This window comes from Salvelinus sp. IW2-2015, linkage group LG15 (assembly GCF_002910315.2).
Source record: "Salvelinus sp. IW2-2015 linkage group LG15, ASM291031v2, whole genome shotgun sequence".
Classification (NCBI taxonomy): domain Eukaryota; kingdom Metazoa; phylum Chordata; class Actinopteri; order Salmoniformes; family Salmonidae; genus Salvelinus; species Salvelinus sp. IW2-2015.
Window position 1 is genome coordinate 28,125,406 of NC_036855.1, and position 12,154 is coordinate 28,137,559.

At 43.7% G+C, this 12,154-nt stretch overlaps 1 protein-coding gene across 1 annotated transcript; it reads left to right on the top strand.

The window, feature by feature from the left end:
• Positions 1 to 379: 379 nt before the first annotated feature.
• On the top strand, positions 380 to 10,912 carry LOC111973761 (LETM1 domain-containing protein LETM2, mitochondrial). The gene is made up of 10 exons (XM_024001155.2): positions 380 to 847; positions 1,207 to 1,281; positions 1,597 to 2,104; positions 5,579 to 5,722; positions 7,048 to 7,191; positions 7,435 to 7,758; positions 8,003 to 8,122; positions 9,552 to 9,641; positions 9,800 to 9,868; positions 10,460 to 10,912. Exons 2-10 carry the CDS (start codon positions 1,235 to 1,237, stop codon positions 10,511 to 10,513), a joined length of 1,500 nt encoding a protein of 499 aa, XP_023856923.1. The 5' UTR covers positions 380 to 847; positions 1,207 to 1,234; the 3' UTR covers positions 10,514 to 10,912.
• Positions 10,913 to 12,154: the final 1,242 nt, after the last annotated feature.

Below are 12,154 nucleotides of genomic sequence, written 5' to 3' on the forward strand. Positions count from 1 at the left end.
GTCAATTGTACTGCAGGAATGGAACGTAAATCACTGATGATAGATGTTGTGGTGGCAGCTGCAGAAGTAGTTGGGTGTATGATATTTGACCTACAGAAGTGTTACAAAATGTTTTGAACAATAGGGTCTCATCCTCCCTGGCTGCTGGCCTGGAGTAGGATCAGATAGGGCCATAGTTGTGAGGTTTTAATGTGTGCAGGGTTAGTTACAAGGGCAATTTTTTTTCACCAAGTGTAACGAATTCAAACTACAGAATAGCAGGCTGATACACAGCCAATACAGTAGGTGGCGGCATGCACTTATGTTTTTTGTTGGCTGCCCGCAATAATACCAAAGAAGTCACCGACTTCACAAAAGTSATCCGCTCGAACGCCCCCGGTGTGACTCGCAATAACCTTTTCAGTGAAGTAGCAGGGTTTCCACTAGATAACATTGCTACAAAGTCAAAACTGGTGTTAATTTAAGGTTCGGCGTAAGGTTAGCAGTGTGGTGAAGGTTAGGTTTTAAAAMCAGGTCTTAAGAAGATKAATTGTAGAAATGGGCGGGATTTAGCCATAATTATGACTGTTAATTTAACTGGTGACGACCCGGGAGCAGCGTTAGGTCACTGTACCAAATAGGCGAAGTTGGTCAAAGGGGTACACGACGTTTCTCAAAGGAATACTAGTAATAATAACGTCGGAAATGGGTTTATTATCTCATCAGTCTTGATTTTCGTCGCACATCTTCAATCAGCACACAACTGTGAATGGATTGTAACGTTACTATTTTGCTCTTTTAGACAAGCTTTACGACGCCCTGTCGGCAGCCATAGCATAGCTCTCTCGAGAACAATTTGACGTTCGAGGTAAGCTAGCAAAGTTCGTCAATCAACTTCCGTTTTCAGTTGGCGTGTTTGCTCTAGAACATGCATTATCTCTGTATGTTCCTAGGTTTGATAAGTCATCAGATATTTTAAGTGTTCTATTGTCAAACCACAGGTTCAATCTCTCAAGACTGCAGATGTTAGCTGTTTAGCTAGCTAATGAGATACAGTACTGTTTGTAATCAGCATCGTTAACATTAAATCTTATCATACCGAACGACGGTTTGAAATAAAATATCTTGACATTAGTCATCCACCAGTACTAGAAAATTGTCAAGTTACAGTATGTATTAATTTATTTCTAGTAATGTATTTCACTGATCTTATTGTTCACCCTACAGGAGACCTCGATCTGCCGGTATAACAACAATGGCAGTGTTCAGTGCACAGGTGCTTCTGGCAGTAACAAGATCAAGGTAGGAGACCAGGCCACCGGCTCTATATTAGAAACCATTTAGGCCTGTACTTACCTCAACCATACAGTGGGGACACCACTGTAGGTGTCCACAATATCCCTGCTAGTTAAAGAAGTCATTTAACTCTCCAGGAAGTAATTTGGAAGAGTTGGTTATTTAAACAAGCTAGTCTGGTCTGTAAATGGTGGCACCCCACAAACCATTGGTCTAGAACAGCAGTGTGCCTGGCTGACTGCTGTAGTGAAAGTAAGGATATGTCAAATATGACCAGGCAGCCACTGACCATACTGATGTATATATGTGTTCTGTCTCTAGGGGATCTTACCTGCTGTCTAAGAGGCACAGCTGCTGCCCTCTCACCTCCACCGCCTACGTCCATCACAACCTGGACCCCCTCAGCTCCCTGTCGTCCTTACCCTCCCTCAGGCATTCCAGGTCTGGCTACCCTCACTGTGTTCGGCTCCACGGTTTCAAGAACCACAATACCACCCTGCTGGCCAGATCTCTGCACAGCTCCTGTGTCTGGCTGCAGGACACCAAGGCCCCTGCCACCCCAGCACAGGATGACCACCCAGGGACCCCTAAGAATGGCCCCCCTGCATCCCAACCTCCAGCSCCTGCTCCCCCTGCTYCTACCACTGTTGCGGCTGCAGCTGCCCCTACGGTCCAGGTAGTAAGGAAATCTATTGGCCAGAGGATAGTGGATGAGCTGAAACACTACTACAACGGCTTCAGGCTGCTGGGGATCGATACCAAGATRGCAGGGAGGATGGTGTGGAGACTGCTGCACGGACAACTGCTCTCACGCAGGGAGAGGAGACGGGTAAGTCAGGAAGTGTAGGCTGAGTTCGCTCTGTGTTTAACCTGTTCCTTAAGGAYTAAATAACAGGGTAGAGGGCAGGATTTATAGGAATACTCTTTGATGTGTAGTAAGGAGTACCAGGAACTAATGATCATCTGATCACCTCCAAATCTCAGGATGTTTTGAAAAGAACAAGTTCCTACCTTTTGAACTTATTGAACCAATAACAATGTTGCTCATTTTTGTGTTCATGTTTTCTCTCGTTGTGCCTATTGAACACAACCGAAGGAGTAAAACCACATGTCGTGAGGTATTGTAGTTTAACCCTCAGTCTAAGAACAAAACTGAGTTAATCTTAGGTGTGAGTCACCTAATCTGGCCCTTAGATTATAAACATTTCAGAACGCTGCCTGCCACAGTGGCAGTGTTGTGGTTAATCTGCTATCTGAAAAAAGGACATTCATGTGGATGGTGTACCGAACTGTCTCTCTAACAGGCTGTCTGGTGATACACAGGCCAATTAAGCAAACGGGGTTATCAGCAAATACGGCGGATTGATGAATGAAACGCAGTACAGTCGCAGGCATGTAGATACAGTACGTCAAACAAACACACACACCCTCAGTTGACTTCAGGCTTCATGTTTATCAGTAAGGCTGATTGAAAGGATGCATCTACCCTATTGCCTCTGATACAAGATGGGCGCAATAACACATGCACACATCCAAACACACCGCCGTGTGACCCTTGCTGTTTGAATGCCATGGTAGAGCTTTACTCAGCACCGGGTCTATTTTAGAAAGGGACTGGCAGTGCTAGTAGTCTGCCAGAGACGGAGGGACAGAATGCTAACATAGTGTTGCCCATGGTGGGTCAAGGGGGATTCCTTCTTGTGTCCTGGCTTAAGACCAGGAGTGAAAGTAAGCTGATCCGGTATGACGTCCCAGCAAAATAAATAGTGGGGTTTGCTATATCTGTAAAACGTGAGCCTATTACAATAATTAAGAGAACTATAGGCAATGACACCATTATTTAACATTACCGCAGGTCAGCTGCATGGAAATGAGTGAATTGACTTGAAAACGGGCAATACACCCTCTCAAATTGTGTTGTGCTTTGATAAGTGGCCCAGACGAGACACGCAGGTACAGCAGTGGGCGCAGCTATTCAGGCTTAAGTGTTGTGTGCCTAATGATCATTGCCAAATGTCATTATACTTTTAGTTGTTTTGTAACTGATGTCTCTTTCTATTCATCAAATTGCTACTCTCCCTGGGATCCYCATAAAACATGACGTAATACATGACCTAGACGAGTACATTACAAGGACAGAACTACATACATTTTAAAGAAGAATACACACTTTTATGCATTTATGTGATTTCATAGACTACTGAATGCAAGTGCAACACACGAAAATGGAAATGCACTAACAAGAAGGTGCGTTGCAAATAGGCTGACACTTTCTTCACTATCCTGATCCGACAAACTTTATCCGTTATCATACATACAGTTTCACTATCCTGCTTATGTGAAATAACCAGGACAGTGTTTCAGATGGAGTTTCACTTATATCCTTCACTCTGTTCTGTTCATAGAATGAACAGAACTTTCATCATATGTGGCTTCACCTAACGTCCTTCACCCCCATTCAGCTCATAAAATGAACTAAACGATCAGACATACAGACTTCTGTTTGCGTCTTTCACCCTTGCTCATAACAGTGTGCTAAATTCCTTGAATCTTTCGCCTGTAACGGTTAGCTGAGATATATAGTGTAATGTGTTAGTCTACCGTCTTATACACATCTAGATGTGTATAAGAGACAGCACACACACACCCTCAGTTGACTTCAGGCTTCATGTTTATCAGTAAGGCTGATTGAAAGGATGCATCTACCCTATTGCCTCTGATACAAGATGGGCGCAATAACACATGCACACATCCAAACACACCGCCGTGTGACCCTTGCTGTTTGAATGCCATGGTAGAGCTTTACTCAGCACCGGGTCTATTTTAGAAAGGGACTGGCAGTGCTAGTAGTCTGCCAGAGACGGAGGGACAGAATGCTAACATAGTGTTGCCCATGGTGGGTCAAGGGGGATTCCTTCTTGTGTCCTGGCTTAAGACCAGGAGTGAAAGTAAGCTGATCCGGTATGACGTCCCAGCAAAATAAATAGTGGGGTTTGCTATATCTGTAAAACGTGAGCCTATTACAATAATTAAGAGAACTATAGGCAATGACACCATTATTTAACATTACCGCAGGTCAGCTGCATGGAAATGAGTGAATTGACTTGAAAACGGGCAATACACCCTCTCAAATTGTGTTGTGCTTTGATAAGTGGCCCAGACGAGACACGCAGGTACAGCAGTGGGCGCAGCTATTCAGGCTTAAGTGTTGTGTGCCTAATGATCATTGCCAAATGTCATTATACTTTTAGTTGTTTTGTAACTGATGTCTCTTTCTATTCATCAAATTGCTACTCTCCCTGGGATCCGCATAAAACATGACGTAATACATGACCTAGACGAGTACATTACAAGGACAGAACTACATACATTTTAAAGAAGAATACACACTTTTATGCATTTATGTGATTTCATAGACTACTGAATGCAAGTGCAACACACGAAAATGGAAATGCACTAACAAGAAGGTGCGTTGCAAATAGGCTGACACTTTCTTCACTATCCTGATCCGACAAACTTTATCCGTTATCATACATACAGTTTCACTATCCTGCTTATGTGAAATAACCAGGACAGTGTTTCAGATGGAGTTTCACTTATATCCTTCACTCTGTTCTGTTCATAGAATGAACAGAACTTTCATCATATGTGGCTTCACCTAACGTCCTTCACCCCCATTCAGCTCATAAAATGAACTAAACGATCAGACATACAGACTTCTGTTTGCGTCTTTCACCCTTGCTCATAACAGTGTGCTAAATTCCTTGAATCTTTCGCCTGTAACGGTTAGCTGAGATATATAGTGTAATGTGTTAGTCTACCGTCCATGAAGGGTTAGCTGAGGTATATAGTGTAACGTTGTTAGTCTACCGTCCATGAAGGGTTAGCTGAGGTATTGTGCCAGTCTTTGGACCTTGCTCATAAAAGGAACAAGGTCCTGTGAATCAGATGGACTAGAGTATATAAAATCAACAAGAATCAGATGGGAGTTTCACCTAAGATGTGGCCACAGTCATTGGTTTTGCTTGTTCAAAGAGAACATTTTTTAAGAAAACATTGTTTTGTCGGTCACATTTCAAAATGTTTGTGATCGACTTTGTACTTGGGTGTTGGCATTCTATTTCTATAGATGTTGGTGCAATGACAGGGCAAAACTCGCATTGCATCACTGCATCTTTCTATAATACCAATAAACTGTAGCCTACATAAGTAATCTGCCATATTTGTATTCTCTCTCCTCTCCTTTGATGTTGTGTGAGACCTGTTTACTGTTTGCTTTGCTAACCCTTCGTTTTCTCTCCAGCTGATGAGGACATGTGCTGACCTGTTCCGCCTGCTGCCCTTCATGGTCTTCATCATCGTTCCCTTCATGGAGTTCCTGCTTCCTGTCTTCCTCAAGCTCTTCCCTGAGATGCTGCCCTCCACTTTTGAGACCGAGACCAAGAAGGCATGTTCTTCACACTGTTGCAATGTTAATGTCCCTGACTTGTTGATGACTGACTGCYTCTCAATTGGTCTAAACTTGCTTCCTTATCTCTCCTTCATCTGCGCTGAGCTAGTCATGATATGCTTGGAGTCTGTTTTTCTGTTCTTCCATTTTTGTAATTTAACCAGACAAGTCAGTTAAGAATATATTCTTATTTACAATGACGGCCTACCCCGGTCAAACCCGGATGACGCTGGGCCAATTGTGCGTCACCCTATGTGATACAGCCTGGATTCAAACCAGGGACTTATGCAGATAAAGGAAAGGAGACAAAAGCACACGGATCWGCTCCTAGAGAGATTAGCAACTATGGCTACAAATATATTTGTATTTTATTTTTTGGTGGCCAGGCTGGGTCACCATTGAGACCGGGGTCTTATTTACAAGAGAGCTCTGTGAACATGAACATACACCATTTATTACACATAATGTAAGGTAATAAAAACAGACACAACTCTCACATATCACCCCATTGAGTATAATTTKTGTAATAAKCTGAAGGCTATTTCARGAGGCGGCTTATTCTAATGCTTACCCAATAACAATGCCTTAAATCACACATGAAATATGTTGAGACAAATTACTGCAAGTAGAAAAGTAGAACTCGAATGACCACGAAATGTATTTCAAAATMATTTGAAGCATATTTTTTATACGTCACTTGTTTGTATCAATTGAAAAGACATTGGCAGCTTTATTTGTAGTCCACTTTGTTCTGAAGTTATCTGCGGTCAGAGAAGATAGAATCACGGTTTATGTTTAGCTGAGATCTTCTGTGTATAAGGTGACGCGGGAGGGCAATAAGCTGTTCTACGAAAGGCAGGCGTTAGATTCCGAGCGTTTTCAAGCACAACGTTAATTGTTTTGGGAAACCGCTCTGAGATTTAACGATGCTCCTACGAAGGTTGTAACGATGAACTTTGACTTAAGATGCGTTTGGGAAACCGGGCCCTGGCTAGTTGTAGGTCACTCATGGCTGAATGGCTTTTATGTCCTCGTGCTCCTGTACAACAGAGGTGCCTGATCTGGCCGCTCACATCATGGCCATTGGGATACCTACAGAAAGCAAGGGTAGTGACCACCATTAGCCAACTGGAGCACTTTGAAAGTTTGTTTTCAAATAGACCCTCTTTAACATTGCCTAGCATCTTCATAGAATGTGATGAGGCTCTTTTTTTTAAACCTAATCTATTTCTAAACCCAATCACAAGTAGCTAATACTAGTTTATGCATACAGACCATTTGAGAAATGACTTCTCTCTTTCTGCCTTTTTTCTCTCTTTAAGGAAGAGAAGCAGAAGAAGGGTCTAGCTGCTAAGCTGGAGCTGGCTAAATTCCTCCAGGAGACCATAGCAGAAATGGCCAAGAGGAACAAGACCAAGGCTCTGACAGAGGACGAGACGCAGCGCTTCTCCACCTACGTACAGAAGGTAATTTAGCCAGGGGGCAAAGCATGCATCCACACCTCTGATTCATAATGTCATAAGTGTTTCAAGTTTTCATCCCGTTGTTTATCGAGCCCTGGTCGTCTAGCCGTGGTCGTCTAAGTTCATACAGACCTGATAACGGTCAACATGTGATAACCTTCACGTGCCCATGTGTCCTTCCCAAGTCTGTCTCCCAAGTCCCCAGACTGCTCTAACTAACCCCTGTCCTCCCTGTGTCATCTCCAGGTGCGTCACACAGGGGAGCAGCCCACCACTAAGGACATCGTTAAGTTCTCCAAGCTGTTTGAAGACGAATTGACGCTGGAGCATCTAGAGCGCCCCCAGCTGGTGGCCCTGTGTAAGCTGCTGGAGCTCCAGCCCATAGGAACCAATAACCTGCTCCGCTTCCAGCTGATGATGCAGCTGAGAACCATCAAAGCAGACGATGAGGTGATCGCCGCTGAAGGTGTGCCTGCTTTGAGTGTGTCAGAGCTACAGGCAGCGTGTCGTAGCAGAGGGATGAGGTCACTGGGTCTGACCACTGACCAGCTACGCCAGCAGATGCAACAGGTCAGACACTCAACTTGTGAACAAGTCATCATCATTAGTTGCATCATGCTGCCTTAGAATATATTCAAAATCAAAACGTATAGCCCACCTTGTTAAAGATGCGTTATGTCAAGCCACTAAAGGATTCAATCTATTTATTGTATTATAAGGGATGCGTCCAAAATGGCCCCCTTTTGTGCCATTAGGGACGAAAAAGGATTAGCTTCTTCAGTGGCCTCTGACCTGTAACCTCTGTCTGTTCCAGTGGTTGGACCTGCACTTGAAGGAGAACGTCCCTCCCTCTCTGCTGCTGCTCTCCAGAGCTATGTACTTGACTGACGTCAAACCCATTATACCCGTCATACCCCCTGTACCCAAACTAGAGGTAAGACATCATACCCCCTGTACCTATCGCTTCTCCAAGCACTGATGCTGCTGATGGTCATTAGTAGCCTACCAAACTTGCTAATTGCCTGGTACTCAGTACTCTGTCCCTCTAAGTCACTCTGACATCATTGCAAATGTAATCAAACACAAGCTCATGTTGCGCTACATTTCTATAGGCTATGCAATTGCGTGAGAAAACAAGGGTTTTGATGGCCTCTATTAAAAATAGGACCCCATCAGCTTTCTATAGGCTAGCCCTACTATTTCTCAACTTTCCTAATATTAAGCAAATTTCCTCCCCTTACAGCAGGAGTATAGCCTACCTGGCTGGCATGAAAATGAACCACGGGAAATACGTCGTCCATTCCCTGTTTAAGTGCATAGATGACATTTATCGAGACAGGTGCATGATAATGGTCCATTCTATATCAAAACAAATTTCATACATATCTTATTTAGTATATGTAAAGACAAGAATAAATCAAGAATAGTCTGATGGGGGACAATATCACACAAAGGGAATGTTGCTGGGAAATTTGAGGCATTATCAAGTGCTTGTCAAATTGTGAATAAGAGAATGATGAAGTTGTGTGCAGCCTGCGCAAAAAAACCAAAGGGCCCATGCCTTTCATGATGCTTTTTTCAAGTCAGCATTAGTCTCATCATGCAGCCTTAGAATGTATTCAAAATCAAAACATATAGCCCAACATTTTGTTTCGCAACTAAAGTTGCATAAATAACTCTAAATGAAGCATATTGGAGGACCTGTTTCTTTGTTAACCGCACTCCCTCAAATCGTTTGGAGAAAATATCCTTTCTATTTTATTCAGTTTGTTCAATTGTATTCTTCATACTATAAAATAATGCCAAGGAATTCTAAGCAAATCTTGTCTGCCACCGCCATATGGCATAACCAGTTCAGGACCTAACGTAAGGACAACGCAGAGTATTCTGTTCTTTTGAAATAGACTACATTTTCTTACCCCCTGTAACCATACTAGAGGTAAGACCCCCCCCAACCGGATCAGTTCGTATTTGGGAAGGGTGATCTGATTCTAGGTCTGTGGTTAAGGGCTCCTGCCTCCAGTGATTCTCACAGAAGCACAGGTTTCCCTCAGAACTAAGGCTTGACCATCAGACCATGGAGACCTGGTTTATTCTCCAACTCTTGAGCGTAGTGATATAGAAATGCAGGTCAGCCATCTGAAGTATGTTCCTGCTGCCAACTCTCTCTGTGGCTTTTACACCAGTCTCAGGACACTCTGTAGAAGGCATCACCACTGCTTACATAGCTGGCTGGATCATTCCGTTTGTGTGTGTTTTTGTTTTCAGGGAGGTCATTGTGTGTGTTTTGTTAAACCGAGAGGTCATAACAGAACTGTCTAAGTATGTATGTTGATAATGTAACATTGTGTTGTATGTTTCAGAAGGCCACTCTAGCTGAGACCCCACAGGGAACAACAGCCTCCTCCTCAGACTTACTAGTGGACCCAGCTCTGGTCATCAAAGACATGCTGGTTAGTACGCAGACACACACAACCCGGTCACAGAATGCTCAGTAGAGTAGATAAATGGGTTGTGGTCAAAGACCGACCGGTCCAGTATCTTCTCCGGCATGACCTGTGGTGTTGGTAAAGAAAGTCCTAATTTCTGGTGTGTGTTTCTGTTCCTCCAGGTGGAAGAGGTTAGAGACCCGGCTGCCATCGTCTCAGACAAACCTCCCACCCCTGCCCAGATTGTTCAGGTCAGCGACCTTTGACCCTCAGTCATGTGATACCCACAAGGAGCATCACTGTAGTGACTAGATGGCCGTGCTAGAAATGACAGAGTAGCCGTAGTAAATAGATGGCCAGGCTGCTGGCAAGCAAATGACTATTCACAACTTCACTTAACATCTTCATCACTTGTAAAAAATTAAATGAGCTTTTTGGTCTTGATTTATGGTTCGAGATGGTTGAAGGTTAGTGTTAGTGGTAATTACATTAACCCCAATACCGTCTCCCTTTCTCTCACCACGTCCTAATCGCTCACACAACAACAAACTGCCCAACCAACCAACCATGGACTCTTGGAAGATTAGAACCATTGTGGGCTAAAAGATAAACAAACCTGTCCACATGAAATCATAGCTATTTAACCATCGATCCACCTACTTGTCACATTCATTAACCATATAGGATTCATGAGTCGTTAAATTACAGTACGCCCATAACGGGTTTTATTCCAATATTGTTAATGTCCACGTTTGAAATTCACCGTTATTCAATGAGTGCCATCTGTTTCTTTTTCATCATTTGTTTGTAAATTAACCTTTGCCCTCTGATCTCTCCTCCAGGCTGAAGAAGCAAAGGCGTCCCAGAAGAGCAAGATAAGTGTCAACGGAGTGTGAGGAGGACTGAAAGGGCTTGACCGGACCCCACAACCCTGTGTACTCAGGGTTGAGGGGGGCTATCAATCAAGCTAATCTAAATCAAGAGGGATCAGTCAACCCAATCACCCCTCTGCCCCCCTTAACACCTTCTCCTTATCCCAAAGACCAGGGGGCGTGAGTCTGTATCCAAGTCCCCCGTCCTCACTGTCTAGCCAATGGGGGCTCGCTGTGTGATGAAAAGGTCATAAGATCATCACATGAGATGATGTCATTAGAGCAGACAACGCTTGCCTAAAATGCCACTTTGCTCAGGATCAGACCACTCTGGCTACACCTGGAGTGAGGCCGCTGGCAGGTGTTTAAAACGGGACACCCACCTCTGCTTTGTCTGATTAGTCTCTGGTTCTTCTTGCCTGCATCTATTTGGTTTACATGTTATGCACTCCATCCATTTGGGTTTCACACTCCATCTCAGCAGGACACTGTTACGTAAACTCAAAAGTCCCTCAACTGGAATTACCTTTTCGTTTTGTTTTAAGGATCACAGTTACCCAGTGATGTAACAAATATTATGCCCTTGAAGAGTAGACGCATCCTCTCAAGATGTACCGTTTGGCCCAGTGTTCTGGTTGGTTGGTTTTGGTGTAACTTCAGTCTGTTTCACTTCCGGTTGCATGCAGCCTGGTCTCAGATTTCGGTTATATTTTGACCTAGCCTGGTCTCAGATTCATTAGGTGCTGAAACTGAATCCTCTTGACTAGAAACACCACAAAGGCGAAAGCAGGGTGTGGCTGTGGTGTGTTAGGGGTCACCTGCTGGCTTTCAACCATTCGTCAAGGTGTGTTTTCTTTTAGTTGGCCCGCTCATCTCCAGATCTGGATCAGACTAACGTAGACCACCACCACCAACCCCCCCCCCCCCGTGTATATTTGTAAATACCCTGTAAATTGTTCTCCGTGTCTGGCAGAAAAGGTACACCTCTGTATGTTGGTAATGCCACGCCCTCAAGCTCTCCCAACTAAAGAGTTCTATGAACTTTTACCCTCTTATTTTGTCTTGTTTGTTGAATATTGGAATCTAAGACCGGGCAACTCTTTACATTAACTTGCCTTCATACCATGAAGTTACTCTCTAACTACTCTGGTAACCAGAATGTAATTGTTTAGCTCAAAATGGTCTTTGCAAATAAGGAATATAAGCAATGAATGATGTGTAAAGGAAATTGGGCAAATTGTCTAGGTAGTTACAATGGTAGTTGCATTTGAATTACAACAGAAAATGTAACACGTGGTATCTGCAATGTATTGTGAAGCGTGACACTATGACTGAGTGGTCCAATGTCATTTAGCAGACACTCTTATCCAGAGCGACTTACAGGAGCAATTAGCGTAAAGTGCCTCTGTCGATGTGCCCTAGTAAGCTCGTGGAATCAAACTAGCCCCCTTTCAGTGTCTGGCCCGACACTCTTAACCACTTGATTACCTGCTGCTGTAATTGTAAGCTAGCGAGAGCGTTTACTCCTGATACACAGGAGAGGTTGTAGGAGCACCTACATCCTGATAGTCAACACAACTGCCAGTCTGGGGACAAATGGACTATACAGTGTATATGTTGTGTTAATGCTCTTCTACCCTTGATTTACACATTTTAAAAGCAAAT